The sequence below is a fragment of the Pelmatolapia mariae genome, linkage group LG22 (genome assembly GCF_036321145.2).
Source record: "Pelmatolapia mariae isolate MD_Pm_ZW linkage group LG22, Pm_UMD_F_2, whole genome shotgun sequence".
NCBI classification, from domain to species: domain Eukaryota; kingdom Metazoa; phylum Chordata; class Actinopteri; order Cichliformes; family Cichlidae; genus Pelmatolapia; species Pelmatolapia mariae.
The window spans coordinates 34,733,338-34,761,081 of NC_086245.2; the positions used below are offsets into that span (position 1 = coordinate 34,733,338).

Genomic DNA, 27,744 nt, shown 5'->3' on the forward strand with positions numbered 1-27,744 from the left:
TCGTGTGAACGGCAAAGCCAGGCAGAGTCTTTATCATCACAGAAAGCTGTGAAATGTGCAGGCTGGATTGGAGTCTTTGTCAAACCAATTCTGGGCCCCGGACCTTATGTTTGACACCATGATTCTGATGATGTCACATGATCTTTGTTGGCACATGAAGTTGTTACATGAGTGCAGCTGTTTTAAGTGCTGTATGCATTATAAACACCTATTTTAGATAAACGAGCATGAAACATAAGTGCAAATAAGAACTACTACTAAGAGTAACCTTGAGCTGACAAACAGTGAAACAAGGACGTTGCAGCAGAGTTGAATGCCTGGTGTGTACAGTGTGTTGTTTGTGTGTTGGATGCACGCTAACAAAACCTCAGAGGGAAAGAAATGATACCTGGACCCTGAGACGTTACATGAACTGAGTGTGAGCATGTAACCACTAGATGTCATCCTTCACAGAGGAAAAGAACTGAGAGCTGGCAGCCTGTGCAGAGTTTCATTTAATCTAACGATGACAGAAACATTGGGTGATCATTCCTGTACACTTTATGTTTTTAAAATGACGAGCTGTGAGGGAAAACACGTTGTTCAGAGATGTGTGTAGAAGTGTGAAGCTGCTCTGTTAAGATAAAGAATGACTGAACGTTTGTCTCTGTGTTTGGGTAGGTAGGAACCCAGATGTCTGATGAGGCTCTGAGGATGACGTCTTTGCCTTGAAGCCCCACCAGTATGTCAGGTAAGCTCACACTGCCAGCTTCACTCCAAATATGATGGAACCTAAAGAAAAGTCTTATTATTCTCTATTTTTTTAGTTGGTGTGAAAGTTGATGTGAAAACTAAAAAAACAGCAGATACTCTGTTTTACTCGTTAATTCTGATCACGTCGGGGAAACAACACTCCGGCAACATCAAGCAAAGTACAAGCGTACAGGTTAGCACTGTTGTAACGCGAGTACTTTCAGAACACTGTGTTAGACAACAGAAGTAAATAAACATATTTGACTTGCTACACAATAACCAGTAGAATGACTTTGTGTCCCCCCACTTCTCACTGAGCCGGTTTGACATCAGGACCTCTGGTTCACAGTTTATTTGTCAGCTGCTCGGCAACGAGGTCAGAAATGAAGTGTGAGGTTTGCTGTGGCACCCCACAGTTTCTACACATAATCTGACAGCAGTCAGTCATTCAGCCTGTGAAAGAGCTGGTGTTAAACAACTGAGATAGTAACCCATTAACTCCTCAACAGAGTTCTTTAAAAATCAGTTTTTACTGCAGTTCAGGATCACATTAGTAGTGTGCAACCCCATTAAGCTAATGGGTGCTTTAACATGTACAGTATGACAGAGTTGAATCAGATGTACAGATCCAGGACAGTGTTACAAGCTGTGGAAGCAAATTATCGTCAGAGCAGAAGCAGAAGGGAGTCAAGACCTAATAATAAGTTTAAGTGTTTGAATTATGACCATCCTTTTAAAAGAAGTGATATGGAAAGTACCACAAATGAATTTGCAACAGTAGGAACTTGATTCGTATCATAGCTGCAGTTAAAACTGCTGCTGCATTACCATGAAACTCAACTTTTCTAAAACCTATTTTTAAACTGCATTTTCATATTACCATAGCAAAGAAACAGAAACAAGCACATAACAAATGCTAGTGAACAAGAAATGACCAAATATCAGGATTGGTCTTAGAAATAATCCACTTTTTCCATTTGTCAGTGAATTTCCTGACCTGTTATTAAATGATTGTGCTCAGCCAGTTTTTCCCTCGACTGTAGCTGTTGGAAATGGCTTTAAAAACATGGTCAGGTCTCAATAATCAGCTTGTAAAGATGACATAACATTTTAACCTGGTAGCTGTAACTGACAGAAGATGCTCACACTCGTAGCAGGAAAGCCCCTCCGAGCAGCAGGACTGATGCACAGTTTGCTTCTTTTTGTCCAAAGTGTTTGTTGGCAGAGATCAGTGACGAGTATAAAACCCCGACCACTGCATGTCAGACAGTTTGAACTCTACACTTTGGTTGGACAGTGATAGTCTGCCCTCACCACCAGAGGTCCACGTTGTGTTAGAGTGATAACAATGTTTTAATCAATTCAGCAGAAACAGGTGAAATCACTCCAACTGTGTCTCACTATGAGAGTGATCAGTGTTAAACTGTGAAATGTTTCCAGATCAAAAAGGTCTCAGCTGACAAAATCAACTCTTTTCCACACACACACATATTAACCATTCATTTCTATAACATGATTCATCCCTGTTCACACACAGCAGTGCCAACCACTTCATTTGGCCAAATCAAAGCATCAAAAAGCAACCAAAGAAATGTGAAGATGGCAGGACGCTGCATGCAGCCATGCTGCCCTATATTAAACAGCCAAGACAGGATGTAGCTCTGCATTTATTTACTTAACTAGCAAATTGGGCATCAGTGAGGTCAGCGGGGCTGGAATTGGATTTAACCAGCCTGGGCGACCTCAGTGACCTGGCCATCCCTACATAGCCAACAGACTTACACTCACATGTTATCACACTGACAAAATGAACTTAAGCTTTCATTCACCACATAAGCTCCAAGGGGACAACGACCGCTTTGGTATCTGAGATGCTGTTTTAGTTTTTACATGAACCTGCTGCTCTGTTAGACCAACTTCTGAAAGCTTTTAAGTTCATGTACAAAGCAGAGCAGCATTAGCCTCTCTCTCTCTCAGCTGTTTTATGACAACGTAGCTTATGTTTTTTAAAGTGCCTCTCCCATCTATTTTAGAGCCAGCAGAAAAATGCTCCCCCCGCTGGAAAGATGAGGCCATTCAAAATGGTAATATTTCACCTCCCTCTCTACACTGCTGTTTCCTTCTTCTGTCAGCATGCCGTAGCTTCGGATTTGTTAAGGAAAAACTTGGAAAGGGCTTCAAAAACTGGGATTATTGAATTTAAGAACATTTTTGAGTAGATTCAGTTCAAAATAAATCATATCCTAGTCATTTCAGTTTCACTGATGTTGGGAAGCTGCATACATCACGTTACAACACGTAGAGTAACTGAAGACAGTAAGTCAGACGTCAGCTCATTTAGAGTTTGCTTTCAAAAAGTGGGACATTCACTTATTGTAACAATAATAACAATAATAATAAAGAGGAAAGAGGTTAGCGATACATAGTTCAAAATGTATAAATAAGTAAAGCTTTATTTGCACCTTTAACCAGAACACTGAAAACAAACGTTGGTCAAACACAAGTCTAAAAAGCTGACTGTTAGCTGTTTGGAAGAGACCACAGAGCCCACAGAGGTGGAGAGTCTGGGCTCACTGTTACTCCTTCATTTTCAGCATAATGCACAGCCCTGATCACATGACCCAGGGACCTGCTGAGCACATACTCAGGTGTTTGCAGGTTCTTTTCCATGCAGAGCTCTAAAAGTCAGTGCAGCCGTGATATGTGAGGACGAAGAAGCCTCACCGCAGCACTGTGAACATGCTGGAGACATTTGGCTTAGACAAGTGAACAGTGAATTACAGTGATACACATGAAATACATGCACCAATAACAGTTTACAGTTCAGAGTGTGACACTGTGGGACTTAACTTGGCAATATTTCTTAAGTGGTTTAAAAACAAGAGTGAAGCAGAGATTTGACACGAGCGTCAATGTAAAAGTGTGAAGTTACCCAGAGACAGAGGGTTTAGCAGATGTATGCAAGGGGACCAAAGGTTTCTATTACCTTAGACACAAATCTGTCAGGAGCACAAACTTCTGTCGGAGAAAGCTGTCAGCCATCCAAGCTTTAATAGAGTCTAAGCAGCTATGCAGGATCTGTAGCTTAATGTCCTTAAAAGGGGACAGGGTTGCATAAGTGCACATGGCATGAGCAAATATATAAAGATCCCATCATTATTATTATTATTATTATTATTATTACATTCAGAAGGAGCTTTCCTTCCTGACCACATTCTGCACATATACCAACACCGTGGTTCCACAGCAGTGCAGCCCTGTCACCCACTGAAAGCTGAAGAAGTCGACCCTGAACTGTTGCGCAGATGAAATACTGTGTCAGCAACTATGAGAACACATTTGGCTCTTTAAAGTGTCTCCTCAGTTCCACACACTTACAGAAAGCTGTTCAATAAGCAATAAGGTGTTGTGTTTAAAAGATTTTAGTGTGTGTGTGTGTGTGTGTGTGTGTGTGTGTGTGTGTGTGTGTGTGTGTGTGTGTGTGTGTGTGTGTGTGTGCTCATTTACATTTTACAATGAGTCCCAATGTAAACAAAGTATCCCCTCTTTCAGCTGCAGGGTTTCACATATCAGGAAGTAATCCAAATCATCAGGTCATTAGCAGCTCCTAAAATCAAAAACCTCAGATAATAACAACACATGACCTATTATATCACATGACCTATTATATCACATCATTATTTATTTAATAGGTCATGAAGGAAACCAGCAAAAGCCATGTGTGAAAAATAAAGTCTGCAGCAGTAAAATGAGGAATCATTTTCTGTATGAAAGCATTTCAGTCAGGTTCAGACGTTGCCACGGCAACATATTGATTTTTCTTTCATAAGTAATTGTGTTATAGATTTGATGGTGAGTTCACTGCAGTCATTCTTACCCACACTAAATCCCTGTTGGATTTTTGGGATGTGGATACCAGCCTGGTTTGGTTTTACCACTGTGCGTATGTGACCAGATCACTTTATTACACTCTGATACTTACAACCTTACAAGTGAAAGAGAAGGTCTTTGTTCTTTTTAAAAATTACATTTTAAACATGTTTGTAATAAAACTACAGGTAAGTGGGTGGTTTTTTTTATAAAAGTGCACTATGTTGTTGAAATATTCATTGAATATATATTCAAATTGTTGCAGTTTAATACACCTACATAGAACTTCTTTCCTTTTTTCATCCCCTCAAATCACCATCGTCTGCTCTCAGACCACCACAAGTCTTAAAAAAAATTAAAAATTGTAAAAAAGTACAAAAAAAGGATAATATAATATAATATAATATAATATAATATAATATAATAATGCTCTTAGCTGCACCAAAGAGTAAATCACTTATACATGGACTATTGAATTCAGTCTGTCTTTTAAGACCCTACTGATTAATGATGAAAACATTTAACTAAACTAACATAAATATGTTCAATTAATCAGTTTAAATGATCTTTCTGAGTTAACCTCAATAGTCACCATCAGCATCCCCATTAGGCCCCTGCTGACATATCAGACTCAAAGAGGTTCTGTCATTAACTGAAGCTTCATTTCTGAATATGATCAGTGTCTGATAAAGAGCTATGTGCCTCAGGGTTTTAAGGTGTTGGTAACTGAACCAGAACTTAAAAATGGTTACTTAAAAAGCAGTAACATGGCCAGTCTTTATTTTATTTCTAAAGTTCCTGAAAGAGTTGCTGTAAAAGAGCTAACTGATCAAATGCAGAAAAATGGTTTATTAGAAGAAAGGGGATTCAGAATTCATCGCAGCCCTAAAAATCGTAGAAACATCTGCATGACTTTGGCCTCCAGTAACACTGTGAGGAATCTTCTTCAGTGCACATATTAAATATGCAGGACTGATGTCTTTGCACAATACCTCTAAAATTAGAAAATAAAAGTAAAAAACTCAGGGTGTTGCTGAAAAACTAGTTCATGTATTTATAACTCCAGACTGGACTAATTCATTATTATCAGGGTTTGGGAGTTTTTAAGGTTCCTGAAAAGCAGCTGAGCCAAAATGCTGCAGCGAGAGTAGAGTAGAGTAGAGTAGAGTAGAGTAGAGTAGAATAGAATAAACCTCTGTTCCCACTGTACCCAAGTGCTTGCTCATTGGGGGTCATCTGATTGCTGGGGTTTTCTGTCTAATGTTAGGTCAAATTTTAATTATAAAATAAAGTTTCAAATGACCTCAGCATGTCAATCATCTTCAAGAACTCAGTTAAATTTCTTTCATATGCTAATGAACAAAATAAGATCACTGAAAAAAGAAAACCGCTATTTAAACTTGAATTAAAGACCCACGGTTCTTCTTAGAAATCCACATTTGGGTGGAGAATTCCTAAAATGTTCACAATGTGTTTATGAGTACCCAGGGCGTGTAGGGGTTTCTTGAATTGTAAACACACTGGTTAATCTGGTTGATCTGACTTATGCTTGTTACCACAAATAACTTCCAGTATGAATGAACTTTATGCAGGACAGCAAGGCCAGTCTCACAAGCAGGGAAGAGTTTAAATTAAGGTTGAATTTAGTCTGCATTTTTCATCATGCTTGATGAAACAATGTTATATTCTCTCCATGTAACACTGTCGCATTCAGATGGTGGGGTAAGATTTAGCGTAAATAACAAAGCACGGATGTGTCCTGCTTGCTGTCAGTGGCTCGTGGTGACGTAATGGTGTGGGGGATATTTGGGCTCCTTAGTACCAATAATCTAAATACACAGCCTAACTAAGCATTGTTGCTTCCAACAGGATAAGACGCTATAGCAAAGCTCACATCATCTCTACCTGGACTCTTGAACATCACCGTACTGAAAAGGCTCCATAGTCACTAGATTCAAATCCAACAGAAGACCTCTGGGATGTGTTTGAAAGGGAGACTGTCATCGTGGACACAACAGAAAACAGCAGCTATGCTTCGGCTCACTCAATTAATAAATAAATATATATATATGAAGACTTTGTAGGTAATCGGTCTGGACTGGGAGAATCCAGTTTTTCCAAAAAGAGCAAAAACAGTCCTTTTATGAAGTTCTCAGAAATCTCCTTTGTTTATGTCATAATTCACTTCCTTAGAAGTCTTAAATATCAATTTTTTAATAAAAATAGGGCATCCACTCACACTTGACCAACTTTCTGTTGATTCTGACTTTAGTTTTAAGTGAAAATCTAATCCTGGAGCTTCCTATATTTTCTAAACTTTTATAGATTTAATTCCCAATAAATAAAGAAATAGTGTAACATTTTTCTTTTATTTGATTAACTTTGTTCTCTGCCTTCTTTTTGTGACAGTTCTGCTCAGTTTATCAAGACACCACATATTTTCAAAAGCGCTCCGACGTTTTCGGAGACGTCTGTTAGCCACCAGCTCGATAGCGAGCCGGGGTTCAAGGCTCACTAGAGCCGCTGAGAACACCGGACTCCCGGCAAATCGTTTTCAAACCCACCGCCGTCTTTCGCTACTCAGGTTAAACATGATATATAAGTCACTTAGATAACTTAAAAATGTTATTGTTTGGCTTTTTTCAGTGTTATATTTGTTCCTGAGTAAATCGGTTTGACTGAGATTAAAGTTATAGTTTTTACACAGCTGAATAAACATCAAGCAGACAGCTGATTATCAGAAGTGTGAGATGCTGGAGAATTTACTCCGGTGTCCTGATATATTTTAGATAGCAAGGAGCAGACGGCTGAGTTTATTAAACTCCACTGAGACAATCTGCAAATTTCATTAAAATGTAATAAACTATCATCTTGTCTTTATTTTTAGTTAGCACATTAAACACTTAAAGCTGTAAGCTAATGATAGTTATATAAAAGCAGATGCTGCTGATGCAATAAGCTGTATGTTTTACATCCAATGGATGCATGATCTGATTAGTCGACTGTGAAATACACTCCACACACGTACACACACGCAGAGTACTTTGTCGCCAGCGGCCACATTTATTTATAGATTCAGGTTTGTTGTGACAGCACACAGTCTGACAGCTCCGGTCTCAGCTGAGTCCCGGCTTCCTTTCCGCTCCTCTCCCGTCTCACTAAAAAGGCAGGAAAACTGTCATTAGTCCAAACGCCATCAGCTGTTCTCACCTGCCTCTCCAGCACCGCCCCATCGAGCTCACTGCGCCACTCCTCCCCTGCAGCCGCGCCCGGGACCACACCTCCGCCACATCGACTAATCACAAAAATAATCGGTGACTAGTCGACTATCAAAATAATCGTTTGTGGCAGCCCTAGTCTCAGGTCATATTTAAGCAGAAACATTGACTCTAAAGAGTTTGCAAGCATTCACGCATCACTGTATCACCACTTTTAGTAGTTTCACCTGGAATTTGTGCTACATCCAGTCTGGTTGGTTATAATCCCATACCTTTTTGATGACCACTTCCTGAAAGGTCATCTTAGCGTCAAACAGGAAGTTTTCATAATTCTTTTGGACCAAAAGCCAGAACTGATGGCAGATGGAACGAATGTTTAATTGGAAATTAGGTTGAGCGTACAGTTAAACAGAGTTCAACACCAAATTAAAGAGTTGTCCTTTAACACGTGAAGCACACAGATAGAGATGCTCTACACTTTCCGCTCCTCTGTTTAGCTGAAAAATGCTCTGAAAGGAAACTGAAAAGTAACTGTCCTTTTAATAAGAAAAATCCCTTTTGCAGATTTAACTTTAATTGTATTCTTTCTGAATGAATAATATGAATCATCACGTTTCCATTTTTCCAAACGTAAACAAAAACAAATGACCCCCCACCCCCACATGCACTTGTATCATGTCCTGAATGTGGAGCGTTTTAAGTTTACCTGAAATGTTTTTGTCATCTTTGTTTTCATTTTCCAGTTGTGTATTATGCAAAATTGCATGCAGTAATATTTGGCTCTTAAACTCTCTTCCCATGATGCTTTGCACGCTGCCTCTCAGCAGTCGCTCCTCTTTAGACTTCTTAATAAAATCGGTGCTGAAAGCAGACACGGCTCTAAAAACAGCATTTTTTGTCTCACCTGGAAAACCTTTTTTGGACTTTGCTGGTGATCTGCACTCGATCCCTCATAACAGGATCAGGTTGTGTAATATAAACACAACCCTACAAGTTTGTCTAAATTCAGTGATTCGTGTTCATAAACAAGGTGATATTTCTTTAACAATATGATGATTCATTCAGCAAATGTTTGCAGTTCTGGGCGTGTTGGGCGTCTGATCCTTGTGGAGTTGTGTATACAAGGCAATGACAGTATTTATAATGAGAAAAAAGGAAGAGCAGGATTCAAAACAAGTTCACCCACCTTATCCTAAAGTGCAGGATAATCCTCTCCAACTTTAACCTTTACTGAGGGTAGCCTTCTGTTGTTCCCCTCAGCTTACCCTGAACTTTAAGGGAAAGGTTCACCAACTAATGTGGCCTCCTCAGGTAACAAAGAGTAGCCAGGGACAACTGGCACCAGAGATCATGTTAATTGAGGGCCTCTGGATAAAAGAGATTCCTCACACCCAAAAATTGTTCATGACCAGCTTTGAACCCCCGAGTCCTCAAACGATCAAGGGAGGGAATACATGTGTACAAAAGCCCGCCGCAGGGCCACTGTGGTGAAGAGCCACTGGGAGCGAAGTTCGTCTCGTAGGTGCACGGCACGGAAAGTTGGGGTGTTTTTTGGTCAAAGGCCTCGCTGGTTACTTCAGCTGTTTGGCAGGAATACCTCGAGTCATCTATTAGGGACGATGCTGGATTGTATTTGTACATTTGTATTTTTTAAATAGGGGAGGAAAAAAGAGACAGCTGGCATTTATGTGACTACTCCGGGTAAGTAGGAAAATTCATAGGGGCTCTTAATTTACTGTAGATCAACCGTAGTACTTGTTGTTTTCCAGTTACTAAAAGTGATACACCAGGCATATGAGTATATTACATTTTACCATATTAACTTTCTCTATTTTAATATTTTAATTTTAATAAAGACATAAGTGCTTTCAGATCTGCTACACTTGCTAGATTGTCTTCTCAAAGCTCAGTGACGAAAATATATATTTAAAGAAATATATATATAAATATCTTAATAAATATAATTTTTTTTACTTTATAATGAATGTTTATGTGAGTCATATGCAAATATTAACGTTATTTTCTATTTATGCTGTTTTAATACTGCATTTAAACAGTAAGTTTTACTTCAGCTTTTCAGCATCTAATAAAGCTTCACTTTATGTGACAAAGACAAAGAAGACAAAGAATTGGAGATTAAAAAATGTGACAAATTAATTAAATTTGTCACTAAAAGTCCAAAACCTCGCATAGAAAAAAGCGTAGACAGTCACAGCATCCACTCAGACAACAGATTGTTTCATTATTGACAGGCGTTAAACTCTGTCTGACAAATGCTTAACAGTTGTTAAGAAACTACAAACAAGATTAGTTCAGGACCAGGACATCACCTCATCAAAAAGTTAAACTGGTATCAAGCCCTCTTTGCAAGAAGATTTGCCTCATAGGACCAGCCTCTTACCAGCTGTTGCATGTTGATCACATCTACTTGTCACACACTCACACTTATTACATTAATGGAGTTGCTAATCCCACGATAAGCCTTTTTAACTGTTCGTCCAGGCAGATCAATCAAACGCTGAACACTGAAACGTATTTTTAACGGAACAAGTCAAAAGGTTCAATCTTATTAACAGTCACTACTCTTTGTTTAAATAGATGGCCCATGTGGTGCAATTCAGGGTCATTTTTAATAAAGCAGCTTTATAACTCACCTCCATGACAGGTATTTTTAGCTATATATTATTATTTCTTATCACTTTGATTGTCTTTAAAGCCTTATTGTTGTTGTTATTATTACTGATCTCCAGCTGGAGTTTTCCAACTTGCATTTTAATAAGAAATCTTTGAGTCTTACAAGTACAGCAAAGCATGTTTGTGTTTCTTTGACAGCAGCCTGTATTTAACGGTTAAAGGCTTAACTGTTCTATCTGTTGTTCCTGTCTTTAATGAAGAACCAATTAACAATTAGAGAGCTTTCCATGGGTCAAAAATAAACATTAATCAAGGTCAAGGTCTTCTGTTAAAAAAATTCAGTCACAGAGAGGCAGACATCAAGAAGACTTTTACAGAGAAGGAGAAAAATGGTAATGAGGCAACGCAAAGTTTATTAATAACACAGTAGATCGTTTTCTTTTAGCACAGCAACAAAGCTTTCTAGTATTTCCCCATTAACTCTTTACTCATGCTGGTCTTACACTATGCAACTTCTGTCTATAAACACACACATGTAGATGCTACAGTATATGAGGATTATTTTATGTAATGAGTTCCCTTTTTTGTACAAACTTTGTGAGTCTTGCACATGGGCATAGAAAAGTGGTTCTCTACTCCCACCACCATGTTTCAGATTAAAATGTAATAATTTTAGATATCTGTTAGTTTACCGCCGTACCACCCTGAGCACGCCTGAGCTTGTCTGGTTTCAGGAGCTAAGCGGGGTCGGGCCTGGTTAGTACTTGGATGGGAGACGTCTGTTCCACATCTTTATGTTTTGTGTGTCAGATGTATATTATTATTTCTTACCTATTTGATTAAATATAAAATTAAGTGTGAAATTTGGTACAGGGTGTGATAGTTCTTCAAGAAGGGGGATCGGAGAAAGCGTACCAGCTTTAGGGGATCGTGCTTCTCAGCCTCCCTGGGACTATGTCAGGGTACTGGAGACGAGTATCCACCTGGTACTCAAACCTCAGATTCTGGAGAAGCAGTTTTTGTCTTGGTCACAGAAACTGAGACCAGCTCTTCATCCTGTCAAGGATATTTAAGCGTGGATGGGAGTAGTAGTAGTACTAGTACCATTCAACCACATCCCTTAAGTTATTGTGCAGGGCGGGTGCTTTGGGAGTATGGGATATCATGCTCGTTGTTGCAAGCTATTTGTCCCTGCAACACCAGAGCTTGGTCCGCATTGGTCTGATTATAAGTCTGACTGGTTCTTGGTGGGTGTTGGACTCTCCCAGGGCTGCTCTTCGACACCAATGCTCTGCATCACTTTTATGAACAGAATTGTAAGCACAGTCATGGGGCACATAGTGTCTGGTTCAGTTTTAGCTTTGGCAGATGACGTGGTTTTGTTGTTTCATGGAGTAATGACTGCCAGCTTGTACTGGAGTGGTTTGTGGTTGGATTGAACTGTGCTCACCCACAGAGACAGGGTGTAGAGTCCAGACATTTGGGGTAGAGCCCATGCTCTTCTGTGTCGACAGGAAGCAGTTGGGATGGTTCAGGAATTTGACCAGGGGCACCTCCTATGTGGGGCAGTCCAGTAATGTTCCACCAGGCGGAGACCTCGGGGTAGACCCAGGATACACTGGAGAGATGACATCTTTTGGTTGACTTGGATGGATATGCAACATACCAAAACAGACTTTTAAACAGATTGTAATACGTGATTGTGCCACTGTTACTATTTTCAGGTCTACTTTTTTTGGTTAGTCTGAACTACAGACGTTGGTGATGCTAAATTAAAAGAAAAAAGAATTTGAGTTTTTATTTTAAAAGCTCGTCCATGGCATCATGCTGAGTTTCAATGATTTGACATGAAATGATAATTTACTGTAATTCATAAATGAACTATATTATTTGGTCATCTGCCTCGAGATGCATATTAATGTCAGTGACTTCCTTAATTCATATTTTCTAATGATGCTGACCCGCTGTTTGCCACTATAACACCTTCAGCTCTTCTGGGAAGGTTTTCCATGAGGTTTAGAAATTGGTTTATGGGAATTTTTGACCATTCACAATTTAATTGTGACTCCAGGTGTCTGGAAAGCCTTATCATCAACAACAACCAAGTCAATCGTTAAGTAAACTATGATAGTTAGTCAAGCTAAGCGAGGTGTTCAGATATCCTTCTACCTCGCAATAGGCTCCAGTTCGTCCTGTGGAATCTCAATCCAGTTACAGGGTAGAGGGGATACAGAATCTCTCCAGTGCATTCTGGGTACCCTAAAGCCATCCTAACCAGATGCCTGAACCACATCACATGAGACCTTTCAACATGGAGGAGCAGCTGCTCTACAGCACAGCACGTAGATGTTATTGACTCTCTCTCATGGCCAAAGTGTTGCCTTCCTTTGCCAACCATCATTACAACAGTCATGTACAAAGCTTTATTCCTGACGCACACCAATCTGCCAGTCCACCTCTCACTCCACCTTCCCATCACTCCTGAATAAGATCCTAAGATGTTTCTTTGCATAGATGCAGCCACTTTCCCCAACCCGGAGGGAGCATTCCATCATTCTTTGGTACGGTACCATGACCTCAGGCTCTGAGGAGCTGATCGTGCTTTCTGTCATAATCTAAACTGATAAACAAGCTTTGATGCTGTTATATTAGCTCTGCTTCAGAAGAGAAGAAAATCTGATTGATTCTGTTCATTTCATGGTTAAACTTTGCACAATAAGTGAGGCGTTAAATCTGCACAGCTGTTACTGTGTAACCAAAAAGTTTTCTTTAAAGCTCGTAGACGTCGCAGAAGTGTCGCGCTACTAATAAGACTAAAATTCGAGCGCTTCACAGTCAGACTTGTCCCTCCAACCAGAGTTCGACATGTTTGTCACTTTAAATGTTATAACTGGGCCATGATTTTGGTTTCCACTCACCGTCGCTGCATCGTTTCCTTCTCAAAGAATCAGGCAGTGTATTTCAGTGAAAATCAGCCTGAGTATTTTTTTGCATGAAGATTTAACGTGTGATTTAAGTGTTACCATAATTTTTTAACTACAAATATACAAATAAGATTTTCTAGTAAGCCTCAGTACATCAGTTTTTGTTTTTTTCTTAACTGTTGTAAAAAAGTGTTTCTATTTGTCTCTAAATTTGAGTTTTCAGAACAGGAAAAAAGTGCGAAATTAAGTGAAAGTAACTATTAAAATGAAATTGGGTCACAGCAAACGTGTGTGTGTGCGTGTGTGTGCATGTGTGTGTGTGTGTGTGTGTGTGTGTGTGTGTGTGTGTGTGTGTGTGTGTGTGTGTGCGTGTGTGTGTGTGAAAAAATATTGTTTACCATGCAAATTTTAAATACATTTAAATCTCAAGGCTGTCATCATTATTGACGAGGACGCCTCATTAGTATGACTGAGCATAACCTCTCTGGGATTAATAAGTGACTTTACAAAAAACAGACCACACAGTGTTTCATTGTTTAAATCTATATATAGATATATATAAATATATAGAGATATAAATATATAAAACACTTTTAGACTCAACTAATTTTGCAAACAATTAGTTGAGTCTAAAAGTGACAAGAAAAACAAAACAAATGGACTTTTGGTTTACAAATTTCCACACTAAATGTTTTTCAGCAATTTAAAATTCTTTGCTCAACAAAGGACAATAAATGTTAAGTGCTATTTTGTACATTTACAGGCATTTACACAGTTTTTCATGGCTCAATCCCTGAATTTGATTTAGCTGCTGACCTAAACCAAAATGTTATTTTGGTTTTTGTGCAGGTATTCATTATTCTAAGTAAATCCCAAATAATTGCACTAATATGTGCCCTATCTTTCCATAAGCTGCACAGCAGGATCTAAATACACATTAGAGTCTTATTGGTGAAAAATCAGGGCCATGTGTTAAAACCCTTCTTAGAACCTTCTTAGTGTTGTAGTACTCACCAAGTGGCTTCAAGAATAAATTGTGTAACTGACCTAAGGGAACTTGTTAGTCGGTTCTGTTAAAATACCCAGAGGATAAGCATTGGTCAAAATGTAAAGGCCAAAGTTATGAGGTTAGGAAAGGATCGCGGTTAAGATAATTCTTTTATCATATGCGACCCCTCCTCAGTCAGGTTTTTTAACCATTTGTGTTTTCTTGGACCAGCTTTTCTTTAGATTTGCTCTTCACTTTTGTGGTTGTTGTGAGATGTTTCTTACAGTAGGTGCACCATGTAATGTCTTAATCTGTGACATCGCCACTGTCTGTGGTACATCACGGATTTGTGAAGTGTAAGATTAGAGCCCTATGTCGTCATAAATCTCTGCTTCCCAATTCGGCCGGGTGGTGGCGGGTGGGGCAGTTGCAAGGTGTTGTTTGTGGTCTGTGGATTTGTTGGATAAAGCGTTTGCTCCTAAGTACGGTCAACTCCATCAAGTCCTTTCAGATCAGGAGTTATTTTCTTCATTTCTGTGGCTTGATGCCAGCTCAGGTTTTTCTTTTTTGAGAGCAGATAGTTCTCCGGGTAGACCCAGAAGTGTTTATGGTGCTCTGCTGAAGTTCTTCATCATGAACTATTGCGTTCCGGACATGTACGAGATGCCTCACACCGGCGTCGGAAGCTATTCGGTGCAGGGAGGTGGGGAACATTGCATGTACTCGGGCGAAGGGTCCGGGTATGGCAACTGTGAGCCTCAGCCCCTTCATCATCCACCCTGCATGGAGCAGGCTTGGTCCCCCAGCCAGCACTACTCGTGTTCCTACGCTGCTGGTCCTTCTGTTTTTAAGAGTGAGTTTTGCAGCATGGAGGTCCCTCTCAGTCACTTCCACCAGCCTGAGTACTTCCCCGAGATCAAACCTGAATTTTCACACCTGCGGTGGATGCAGAGTGCGCACAGAAAAGGTATGACAGGCAGTCTGTGATTATTTAGCTCTTTAACAAAGTATCTGAGGGGCTAGAACTGGAGCTCGGACGTGTTTAAGTTGTTTAACTTGTTTAAGTTGCGAGTAACTTAAACAGCCTCCACTGTTCTGTAATTAACTGGGTTTGTGTGTATGCAAGCATGTGTGTGTGTGTGTGTGTGTGTGTGTGTGTGTGTGTGTGTGAGTGAGTGAGTGAGTGAGTGAGTGTGCACGCATGTGTGTGTGTGTGTTTGAGTTTAGCTGTGTGTGTGTGTGTGTGTGTGTGTGTGTCTATAATATAACAGACTTGTAATACGCTTGCTCAAACTGATAATTGGTCACAAGTCCTTCTTGATCATCGATCAATGATGTCTGGGATTTTCGAATTAAGTCCGATAAGCATAAATCCAAGACATAAGGCATCGAGCGCTGGAAGTCTGTGATCAGGGCTTGTTGCTGTGTTTGATTGAGGTAGACGGGGTTCCTTATTGATTGCTGTTGAGGCAACAGAAGGCCGACAAAAGATATTGATCAGTTTGTTAACCTACTGTCCTGGTGACAGAACTCACTCAACCCAATCTCAAATACAAGATAGACTCCACAATATTAGAGTCTACAAAGATTTTTCCATGAAGTGTGTTCGAAGCATCAGAGTTTACCTGCCACTCCACACTCTGCTGTTAGCAAGTGTGACCACCTACATAAAAGAACAGGTTTTGGCAGTTTGCTGATCTAGAGCATTCAGGTACTAAAACAATTCCACAGGTTCCCAAGAGCCAAGGTCTCAACAAATTCACCCCGTGGTCAAACTACGCAATATTCAGAAAATGCCAAAAATCCAAGACCAACATCTCAGACTCTACAGACTTCAGTTAGCATGTTCATAGCAGTAGAATTAGAAAGAGACTGAACAACTATCGCTTGTTTGTAAGCGTTGCCAGAAGAAAGCCTCTAAAATAACATGACAGCATGGCTTAGACTTACAAAATTGCCTAGGAACAAACCTCAACACCTCAAGAACTTTGCAAAGCAGCCACGTCTGGAGATAAAGCACCTTGTTTGGAGAAAACCAAACACAGCAGGGCAGTACAAATACTGCATAGCAACTGTCAAGCAGTGATGATTTGGACTCATTTAGCAGCCACAGATCTGAATACCTTATAGTCTCTGAGCTGACCATGAACTTCTCTGTATACCAAAGTATTCCAGACTCAAGCTAAAACTAAGGCTTGGCCTTGGGGGAAGTGGTGCCTGATCACAATCTAGACCTCAACTCTGTTGAAAGGCAGTGGCAGAGCTGTGCATGAAAACTTCCCTGCAAATCTCAACAAAGTGAAGAAATATTATAAAGAAGAATGGGCCAGCGACAGACGTGCCCACTGCTGAGTCAAGGGGGGTGTAGTTTTTAACAGGACTACAAAGAGTCATGTTACATCATTCTGTAGTGTGTATGTTATGCAAATGCACACATTCATTCATATATATGTGTGTGTGAGTGTGTATACATTTATTTTTTTACTACTGTGCAAAGAACAGTACATTGCCCCAATTTTAATTAAAATATAATCAAAAATGAATGTGTTTGGAAAAACATTGTGAATGCCAGTCGTCAAATTTACTTGACATTCGTTTGCCTTATTTTTAAAATTAAAACAAACAATCCAGTTGTCTCCTTCTTTTCTCTCTAGGGTACATACCAAGTTACCTGGACAAGGATGAGCTATGCGTAGTGTGTGGGGACAAAGCTACAGGCTACCACTATCGCTGTATTACCTGCGAAGGTTGCAAGGTAAACCATGTGACCACATGGCCTCAGCTTCCGTCGGCCTTCGCGGTCTCCCTGTTCTGATCACGTCGCCTTCTGTTTTCTAGGGATTCTTCAGGCGCACAATCCAGAAGAATCTCAATCCAACTTATGCCTGTAAGTACGAGGGCAAATGTGTTATTGACAAAGTGACCAGAAACCAGTGCCAGGAATGTCGCTTCAAGAAGTGCATTGCAGTGGGAATGGCAACAGACTGTAAGTGGCCTCAGTAACAGGATATTTTACTCTTGTCTTTATATCTTTTATGTCACTTTTGCATTTCTCCTGTTCTTCAATTGGAAAAAAAGAATTCTGACATTTATTTGCAAAAACAAAGACATTTATGAAGAAAGTGCAGAATTAGTAACAAAATCAACAAAAAAAGTTGGATTTAAAGAATGTTCATCAGGGTTTGTCATCACCTGAAATATATTTACTCCAAATAAAAGCAGTGATGATTTTTCACCACATGGAAAAACAAATAATGGTTTCCATATTCACGTTTTGTTTGATTTAGTGCCTTTCACATTTTTCATACAATGGAAAGTTTGTTTTTTTTCATGTATGGGTCATTTGAATCTAAAGCCTCCTGCTACATTGTATCTGTATCATTTTTCACCGTGAGCTTTCTGAAAGTCCAAAAAATAAAACGGTTCAAAACACAAGAACAATCATGAACATGAAGCATGAACAAGTGTCACCTCAGTGGGATGTCATGTTCTTGTGTTGGAACAACTCATCATTTTATGCCCCTCTACCCTCTCCCCTCCTCTCCCTCTTTCCTTTTCCTTCCCGTCTACTCTCTTGGTCTCCCTTGGCCCCCTGCTGACCCCCTTTATTTGCCCCAGTGGTGTTGGATGACAGCAAGCGGCTGGCCAAGCGGAAGCTAATCGAGGAGAACCGGGAGCGCCGTCGTAGGGAGGAACTGCAGAAGACGGCGTGGGACCGACAGGAGCCCACCCAAGAGGAGTGGGACCTCATCCGTATGGTGACCGAAGCCCATATGGCCACAAACGCCCAGGGCAACCACTGGAAGCAGAAGCGGAAATTCCTGGTGAGACATCGTCCTCCTCCTCCTTCCCTCCTCACCAAAGCCTTGACTGTATTGATTACTGTGCCTTGTTCAAACCACCAACCCCCCTGACCCCCACCTACCTCCCCCTCCCGCCCATCTCAGCCCGCTTCCAACCCGTCCCAGCCCCCTTCCGCATCATGTCCCCGTCTCCTCCTCTTCCACCACCACCATTGTTCCACTGTTCCCTATGTTAATATGTCCATGTGTTTTTTTGTATCTCCTTGTAGAGTGGGGAGAATTAGCTGGACGATGGAGAAAAGTGTTTCCTCAACGCAGCAGCACTAATTTATATTGGAACATCTTACTCTTGTCTTATGTCTTGCCGAGCAGCAACTCTTAATTGCTAATACTAATGACTTGCTTTTTTTCGTGCTGTTTAATTTTCCTCTCTTTCTGTTTGTAGCTTTTGATTTCACACCTCACTCTGTTTTTGACTAATTTTGCTTTTTCTGTTAAGTTTGATTACTCTGTCCGGACTGAGAGTCTGTCAGCTGTTTGTTGACTTTATACTGAGTTTCTATGGCACGATTAAAGACAACGCTCATTAATCGCAGAATTATTTGATCGGCCGGCGGGGTTTGGCAAAAAAAGAAGGGTTATTTTTCAGGGGAAAACGGGGGAAAGTCTGTTTCCCTGAAAAGACTTTCCCTGCGGCAACATGAACACAGCCTAATCTGTCTGCAAACTTTCATGGCCGCATCTGTTGTTTTTCATGCAATTTGTTTCAAAAAGTGTTGAAAACATAACCAAAGTTTTGATTGAGGTCGCATACAAAGATCCAATGAAGAGCGTTCCCAAGGACCCGTTTGATCCGTGGTCCCGAGTCTTGCTGTGGAAACTCGTGTCCTATTTCTGTCTTTGCCTGTTTTCTGTCTGCGCACTCTTTCATCTGTCTTCAGTTTTAACTTGTTTTCTTTTAGTTGGCTTGACACGGGTTCTTCATTGAAACTTCACGATTCCTGTTGATTATCCAACAGGTCGAGGAAGCAATGCTTCTTAATGAAATAACATGTAATTTATTCTATACTTCTGACCAGAGTGCAGCGGGGGTGAAGGAAACTAAGGTAAGACACAGCAGACACACGGTTCAGTTGAGCCTAACGATGGCGACACAGGTTTTCAGCCATTTACATGTAAAAAGCAAACGATGGATAAATAACAAATGATGCGATGAAACCAGCAAACACTGATGTCCACTCTTCGTTCTTTCAGCCTGAGGATATTGGTCAAGCGTCCACGGGTAATGCACCTGAAGGAAGTAAAGTGGACATAGAAGCCTTCAGTCAGTTTACAAAAATTATCACCCCTGCCATAACCCGAGTGGTGGACTTTGCCAAAAAACTGCCTATGTTCTGTGAGGTAAGTTTGTTTGAGTGGAAACGGTGATTCTCAATGTGTCACTGAGTGGTTAAAGAGCTGTATATTCAGATTGAATATGAATTTTTCACAGTCTTTGACATAACGGAAGTTCCACCTGTCCACTCCTGCTAAATAAGCCGTTCTTCTCTTTAACCCAGCTGCCTTGTGAAGACCAGATCATCCTGTTGAAAGGCTGTTGCATGGAGATCATGTCGCTGCGGGCTGCTGTTCGCTACGATCCAGAAAGCGAGACCCTCACACTCAACGGCGAGATGGCAGTGACACGAGGTCAGCTCAAGAACGGAGGCTTGGGCGTAGTCTCAGACGCCATCTTTGACCTTGGCGTGTCGCTGTCCTCCTTTAACTTGGATGACTCTGAGGTGGCTCTTCTGCAAGCTGTTATCCTGCTTTCATCCGGTAATCACCTAGAGTGCACAATTACCCGTGTACATAAGAGGTTATTAAAGGGTTTTCTTTCTCGCTCTTCTAGGTCTCGCTCTGTCTTAGCACACCAGAGTGTTACTGCGTTCTTATTACACTGTTGGTAACGTTGGCTTACAGGGAACACGTTTTTAGGAAGTACAACAGCGTGAATCTGCAGCTGCACAGCTTGTGTGAATACTTGGTTTTGACATGAAATCTATATCAAACCACAGTTTAATCAATTAATCACCGTAATCATTGTGAGGGGCTTCGGCCTGTTAGCTTGTTTTTGGCTCCACTGGCATTTCTCTGTAATACTCTCATTGAAGATCAATACTCATGTGCTTTATGGTGCAGACCCATCTGTCCTGACACTTTACAGTATCCACTGAAGGTTAGATAACACTGCTCTTAGAGCAACAAGGATGAATCGCTTTGGGATAGAAAGTTAATTATTTGTGTTTATTGATCATCTTTAAATTTTACATTTTTTTGTTTCGTACTATTTGTGCCAAAAAAGAAAAATAATTGTGAGTACTACAATAAATAATAACTGACACTGTAGTGTATACACATGGAGCTGTCAGACTGAGCAGACAGCTACGCCTGTGTTTAACTCATTTTCAGTCAAAAATGACATAAGAGTCATTCAAGGCACTCAGTGCATGACCCAGTGTGTCCACACATGAACAAAATGTACACGGCTGTTGCAAAAACACCGTGTATTTGTACTGGATCTTTATTTTGGACATGTTTAAATAGTATAACAACAACAGAGAAAAAACAGACAAACAAACAAAACAATAATAATTATAAATAACTTACATGTTCAAAAACGAGCAGGAAGCAGTATGAGCTCATTTAATCCCAACTTCCTGTTTATGCCCATCAGAAGTTCTTCATTATAATTTCTTACATGTATTTGTTTTTATAACCTCAGTAACACGTATAAAGATATATATGTTTACAGATATATCTACTTATATAAACCACACACCTGATCAGAGCCCTACCTCCACCACATTTGTTCCAAACCATCCCAAATAATACAGGATTTGACAAATACAGCAACCAGGTGATTCTCCATAAAAAGCTTGTAACTGAAAACTGTGCGTGGTGTGCAGCATGTCCTTAAAAACAATGAGGACAAAAGAAGAAGAACAGTATTTGACAGTCAGTCGTGTTAAGGCTGCTTCCTCATGCACAGGGCTTCATCACATGCCTAAGTAAGGGAAACAGGAGGAATAGGCTCAGATATGCCAAATTACACAATAACTGGATGGAAGGACGTGAGAGAGACCGCACAGCGGATAGTCTGTCGTGGTCTGGGACTGCACTTCAGCCAGTGGTGTTGGAGATCCTGTTAAGTCAGATTTGGATCCAACTGGGATGATCTTCATATTCCAGTATGACAGTGATCCCAAACACATAATCAAATCAGTCATAGATAGAGCCTAGACCCTTGTGAGTTGTAATTAAGCTATTGTAAGCCATCCTTCCTATTAGCAAAGGAAGATGAAGGGTTATCAGGTTTCTCTCAGCAGGTTTGTGTCAGGGACAAACGCTTTACAGCTCTGCAGGACGCTGCATAACAACACTGTTGATGTGCTTGTGTCTTCAGATCGTCCAGGCCTAACTAGTGTGGAGCGAATCGAGCGTTGCCAAGAGGAGTTCCTGTTGGCCTTTGAACATTATATCAACTACCGCAAACACAAAGTGGCACATTTCTGGCCCAAGCTGCTAATGAAGGTGACGGACCTGCGGATGATCGGCACCTGCCACGCCAGCCGATTCCTCCACATGAAAGTGGAGTGTCCCACCGAGCTGTTCCCTCCTCTGTTTCTGGAGGTCTTCGAGGACTGACCAGTGGATTTCTGTGTGTGTGTGTGTGTGTGTGTGTGTGTGTGTGTGTGTGTGTGTGCGTGTGTGTGTGTGTGTGCGCCTGGGCACCCTGGTGGTCTCAGGGGTGGAACCAGCAGAAAGCCCATCACAACGAACCTTCTAACAGCACTACTGAGTGTCACTTCATTCCACACCTTAGAGTAGCTCTCTGGTCTATTTTTGGATGAAACCATTCCTGACAGTGCGGGTACATGTGAATAGCTTTTTGACTTTTCTGGTTTGTTCTGTTATTGTTGTCATGGATATAACATCTCACCTCAGATTTGACTCTAGGTTTTTTGTTTTCATTATTGTACCGTTGCATCATGGTAATCTCATCAACACTTGTTTGTTCGTTAGAAGCCAAGCATATGTTGTATATTCCTTCCTTTATGTTAAAATACTTGGCTGCTCACCTCATCCGCAACACGAAACGTTGTCAGCAAACCGTCGGCACTTCCCCAAACCCGCTCCACTTTACCGCACCCGTGATTAATATATCAACCTTCGTCCATCTGGTGAGTGTCCAGTCTGTCCGGTGCCTCGCCATCCTACTGTGACCGTTAAAAACGCGTACTCTAACGGACGGCAGCTCGCAGGTGTCTGCGAGTCTCTCGGCAGCCGCACATTACGAGGTTAAGTTGCAACGCTGCATTCCAGAGCTGTCGGAAAAACAAACGTCAGCTCGAGACACGCTCCGAGCGAGAAACCTGAGCAGGATTTTGCAATATTAAAGGGGACCTGTGTGTCTTTTCTCATTTGATGTTGCAATGCTGATTGTTCCTATTAAACATGACCAAAGTTTCAAATCATTTACTAAATATATGTAAAAACAATCCCAGCACTTGGACTGCTATTAAATCGAGGTTTCCAAAGGTTTTTCTCACACCTTCTGTGACACTCATTTGCTGCAGGCAGTAGAGCTCGTCCTGAGCCAGGCTTCCTGAAGCCGTCCTATTGGAAGAAAGTGGCTCGTTAGGTAAGGCGAACCTTAACGAGGCAGCGCTAAACAGGATGTTTTTAGTCAAAGGATAAACCGACAGTCTGCATGAAGCACAAATCTAAGGACACTACTCTGTTGGAGTGTCTCTACGAGAGTAATGAGTCCCTTCAAACTTCACACGGTGGCAGTGCACACTGCAAACACAACTTCTCTCTGACCCTTCACACACACACACACGCATGCTGGGCTTTCAGCTAACAGTAAGTCTACTTACCCAACCCTTAAAATGATATGTGGCATTTTGCAGTATATTGCATAAATACTGTTGCACTACAACAGCATATATGGGCCAGCAAAATAGTCAAAAGCCAGCTCTCTGTTTATGAGCAGGAAGCATCTTTGTGTCTGGTTGAAAGCTAAGAATGTTTCTGAAATCAGAGTGTGGACACTAATAAACTGAGAGAGTGTCTCTCGCTTTGTCGTTGTTAATTGCCTTTGGACTTATTGTCAGACAACATGATATGACCAGTGCTTTGATACTTTATAGACTAATGATTAATTAGCACAACCTCAAAGCATTTCATATGCAACTCTGACAGATTAACTGAAAATGCAGAGGTTCTGTGCGGCCGTGTTCAAACCTGTACAGTGGAAAAAATCTTGCTCGAGTTTCTGTTTGTTTGTCTTTATTTCGACAAGAAACAAAACGACGAAACAACAAAAGCAAAACTTCGATGTAAACTTGACAGTGAATGGAATGCAGAAGCAGCATTAAAATGAGCCGCTCGTCGTGCCGGAGACTCGTCACACGGTGGCACTGAGGCCAGGATCGTCTGTGTGTCACAGTACTGCATGTTGTGCCAAAACTAGGTGAACAATGCCCTCATTACATCCTCCCTCCACTTGAGTATAAATTGGCTCCCTGTTGGTCCTGCCACACACAGGCTGTCCTCTTTGCTGTTTCAGTCTGCGGTTGGAACTTCAACTATAAGACCAGCATAAGATTTCAGTGTTTCATCTCAGCCTTGTTGCCTCAAAGTCAAATAATTAGTCAGCATTTTTTCTGTTTGTTTAGTGTCTCCGTGAGTGGAGGTGGACTTTCTATTAAAACAGTGAAGTCATGGTGCTATGGTGAGTTGGGGCTATGGCTGATTGAAGTGTAATGTTATTTACATGTGTGAATAAGAGCCCGGCACCCTCGCAGGATGGCATGCATATAGTACAGTAACACACATGCACATATACAGAATGTACAGTACATCTGTGCAGCTGTTGTGCAGCAGCTGATCAGCCACAACAATAAGACTGGCACAGATGCTGGGTCCCACTCGGGTACTGGCAGTGGTTTTTGGAGTGGGCCTCTGTCTGCCTCGGTTGGAGGGTTGGGAAATGGAGCAGAGAAGACCAGTGTTCACCTGTAACTGGTTTTAGTGATGTGGCTGATTGGTGTATCGCTCACACAGATAACACATGGGTCCGACTCCACGACTGTGACCGACCGGTGGCATTCGGAGGCCAAGTAAACTGTATGCTTCGCCATCACCAAGGTACACTGACGAGGCTGGTGAGATTGTGAAAAGTAGAGCTCTTTCTTTGTTCTTTAGCCTCTGGTTTTGTTTCGTTTCTTGAAAAGCCGTTTGCAATGTGACAGACCTCGGCTCTTTATATTTCGCTTTTTTGAGCTTCACACTACTCCTCAAAGCAGCTTGTATTTTATTTTGTTTCTTCTCATTTCTGTGAAGTGATGCCTTTTTATCAAAGCAATAGAATTGCTGCAGTGTTTGAATGACCCGGACCTCACACATATACACCTCGCAAACTGTACAGATTCAGATAAATGCACAGACAATCAGAGGGAGAGGCACCCGAGCTCAGGCTGGTCCCCGTCGACATGAAGGGCCGGGCCGGGCCCTGCTGAGACGGAGCCATTCAGAAACGTAACGGTTGGCCACGTTTACATGCACCCCTGCGTCTGCAGCCAACGAAAGACTTTGTTATGTGAAGAAGCCTTTGACGAAAGCTGTCAGAACGTGCATCCAACATCAACGTGCTAGACTCATTAGCGTAACATCACCTGTTTTTCTAATGAAATGAATGTCTTCATGTCTCAGTAACAGGGGCTGGCTGCACAAACACATCAGAAGTTAGCTGACTATCTAATGTTCAACCCAACAATCCCAGGATCTCAGCTCAGGACTTCAATGTCCCTTTGGTGTGCTTCTGTTTGTTAGAACATGTAGATTGAACAAAGTCATGTAAAAAGCATCGTTTTTATGTGGTAAACATGGTTTGTTGTTGCACGTTCCCGGTTTTTAGGCTCTCTTTCACGTCTTTTTTTAACTAAAGACTTTTAGTCTAGTCTCAGGAATTTGGCAGTGTAACTTTTCAGACATTCAGCTAAAGTAGCAGCAACTATTGTTTGCAGCCCGAAAAACACAAAGCTGTGTTTGCTCTTGATTTGGCCTGCCAGTCCTCCACCAAGATAGTTGTTGGGCTGTAATTAGCCGCTACCTCATGGGCAGGGAATTTTGGCCTGGGAATCAAAACTGGAACTTTGTTACTGCTGTCAAATGTAATAACAGTTCCTGAGTTTGTGCAGATGATTCTGTTTTCCTGTGCAGGTAAAGAGACACTAAGAAAGCTGCATAGATTTTAACCACTGAAAGTCCAAAATTAGGTGATTAACAGCTTTATGTTTAATGTGTTTTTGTAGCGTGCAGTAGATTGAACAAAGGTTGCTTTAACAGGCTGATGATATTTCTGTGAAACCACACCCCCTCTCTGCAGCTGCCCGACAATGCAGTCATTCTCTTTGTGGCTTCATGTTCAGGATACTCATTATAAGCATAAAATGAGCCACTGTGTGGTCAGGACAGTGACAGCCGTCAGTTTCTTTCACATCAGACCGTGTTCCTCCTTACTTTCTAGTTTGTTGCATTTTTCAATTTGCTGACTTCAGCTACAACGAGGGGATTACTGAGACCACCTCCCTCATGCTAAACATACAGTTTGAATATTGCCCGATGGTTTATAGGTCAGTGTGGAGTGGCTTAACACAAAGAAGAAGAAGAAATGAAAGTCAGACTTTGAAAGCCTTGCAGGCTTACTCGTTGGAGGCAAAACATAAAGGCGTCAAGGGTGGCTCAAAACTTTTGCACAGTACTGTATCTAAAGCCTAGCCCTGTGGTTGGATGGATGGAGCCAACCTGTCTGTGCAGCCAGCCCCACTGTCAGAGAATGAACTTGAAGGTAGAGACGTCTCACAGTTATCATAAAAGTCACATAGATACTGTAAAACTAATGCAGGTCACAGTTAAAGAACTGCTGAAGAACACAATCATCAGGAATCATGAAGAAGAAACTTCAGTATTTTTGTAAAACGTGTATGTTTCAAACAGTGACCTGGATAAAAACAAAGAGGAGGGCATTATTTGGTTTCTGTAAAAAAAATATAAATAACCTGTCAGTAATACTTTCACTCATAAATGTAGTTGAGCAGTTCATAACAATAAACCTGTCAGTTTTATGGTTGAGGCAAATGATGGCCTTGATGTAGTAATATATCATCAAACTTGTAGACATAAAGTTATTTCAGTCTGTGGACGCTCTAATATGAATCCTGAAAGTTTAGCTTAAAAAGCTGCAGACCAGCCGGGCTCTTTGACAGCTCCTACCCACGTTCCTCTGGGTTCTCCCCATGACTTTGTTGGTTCGGCATGTTGATCAGTTATCTGAGCGTTTTACTGAAAAAAGCACTGAGGAGAAAGTGAAACCAAAACAAGGAGTTAAAGCTTGCAAAGATCTGCAACAGTCAAATAGTTCACAGCAGGATGATGAATGCAGCTTTAATCCAAAATAATCGACATGTTTTTTTACACTTTGATACAAATAGTTTCACTTTTTTTTCCTTTTTTGCGGGACGGCTATAAATTGGGTATCTTGCATCCTGGCTGTGTTCACTGAGCACATACGCAGAGCTGTGGTGCATGTAAACGTCGTCATTGCTCACCGCTGGTTAGGAACATGTTTATTTTACCTGAGGAGGTGAAAGTTGGCCGTGATCTCTCCCGTGAGTTGTTGCTCGTAAGGTTTCTCAGTTACAACCAATAACAAGAGTTGCGCCATAGAGAAGCTATTTTACAGTACAAAGGAAAAGGATGTATATTTTCAGACTGCAGATTTTTTTTACAGATGTTAGCATAATATGAACATATTGTTTTTGCATAGTGTTAAAAAGATACAGTGTTGCTCTCAAATGTATTTCCACGTCTGATGGAGACGTATTTAAAAAAACAAATGATAAAAACAGTTAAATTAGCTGGATTCAAGTCCAAAAGAAACCACACATGAGCACGTTTAGGGTCAGCGTGGTCAGAGGGAGGCGGTCATCCACAGTCGGCACAGATTTCTCTTCTCTCCTTGTGTGTTTGAGTGTCTTCTTGTTTAAGTCATCTGTTTAATGCAAACCGGGAATTCGACCAGGAGGTGCAGAGAGATGTGAAAGTGAATCTGTGGCAGAAAAAAAGGAAGAACAAAGAATATTGTGTTCCTCAAACGGCTGTTGGACATTTTCAGCTTGGAGGACTGATGATTTTGATTTTGCCTGACGGGCGATGATTGCAGAATTTGTGATTTGGGTCTTAAGAATAAAGATGGTTTTGAGAGAATTTGATTTGGTGTCTTCACTTCTTCAGACTTTGTAGGTGCTCTGTATGGCTGTTTGAATGGTTCACTGTGCGCCCATTTTATGAAACACAGGTTAATGTGCAGTACTGTGCAAAAGACTTGAGCCCACCTCATTCTTTGTATTTTGCTTTAATATGTAAAAAGTGGTCTTAAGTAATATTTCTCTGAGCTTTCTGAAGGTCGTTCAAAGTTTTTCTTTGGTTCCTATTTTTCATTCCAGTTCTTGTGCCTGATGATTTAA

General features: G+C 41.0%; 1 protein-coding gene across 4 annotated transcripts in view; it reads left to right on the plus strand.

The window, feature by feature from the left end:
• The window catches only part of thrb (thyroid hormone receptor beta), a 103,979-nt gene extending 76,490 nt beyond the window's left edge, over positions 1-27,489 (plus strand). The window contains exons 3-11 of one of the 4 annotated variants that reach the window (XM_065471474.1): positions 661-730; positions 2,766-2,816; positions 17,021-17,121; positions 17,205-17,352; positions 17,985-18,190; positions 19,189-19,275; positions 19,424-19,570; positions 19,729-19,987; positions 21,615-27,489. In XM_065471474.1, coding sequence (XP_065327546.1) covers positions 724-730; positions 2,766-2,816; positions 17,021-17,121; positions 17,205-17,352; positions 17,985-18,190; positions 19,189-19,275; positions 19,424-19,570; positions 19,729-19,987; positions 21,615-21,856 — 1,248 coding nt within the window. In that variant the 5' untranslated portion in view covers positions 661-723 and the 3' untranslated portion in view covers positions 21,857-27,489. Of the gene's footprint in view, positions 1-660; positions 731-2,765; positions 2,817-14,816; positions 15,334-17,020; positions 17,122-17,204; positions 17,353-17,984; positions 18,191-19,188; positions 19,276-19,423; positions 19,571-19,728; positions 19,988-21,614 lie in introns of those variants that run through there. The other 3 variants (XM_065471475.1, XM_065471467.1, XM_065471470.1) reach the window with 3 other exon arrangements.
• The last annotated feature ends 255 nt before the right edge of the window (positions 27,490-27,744 follow it).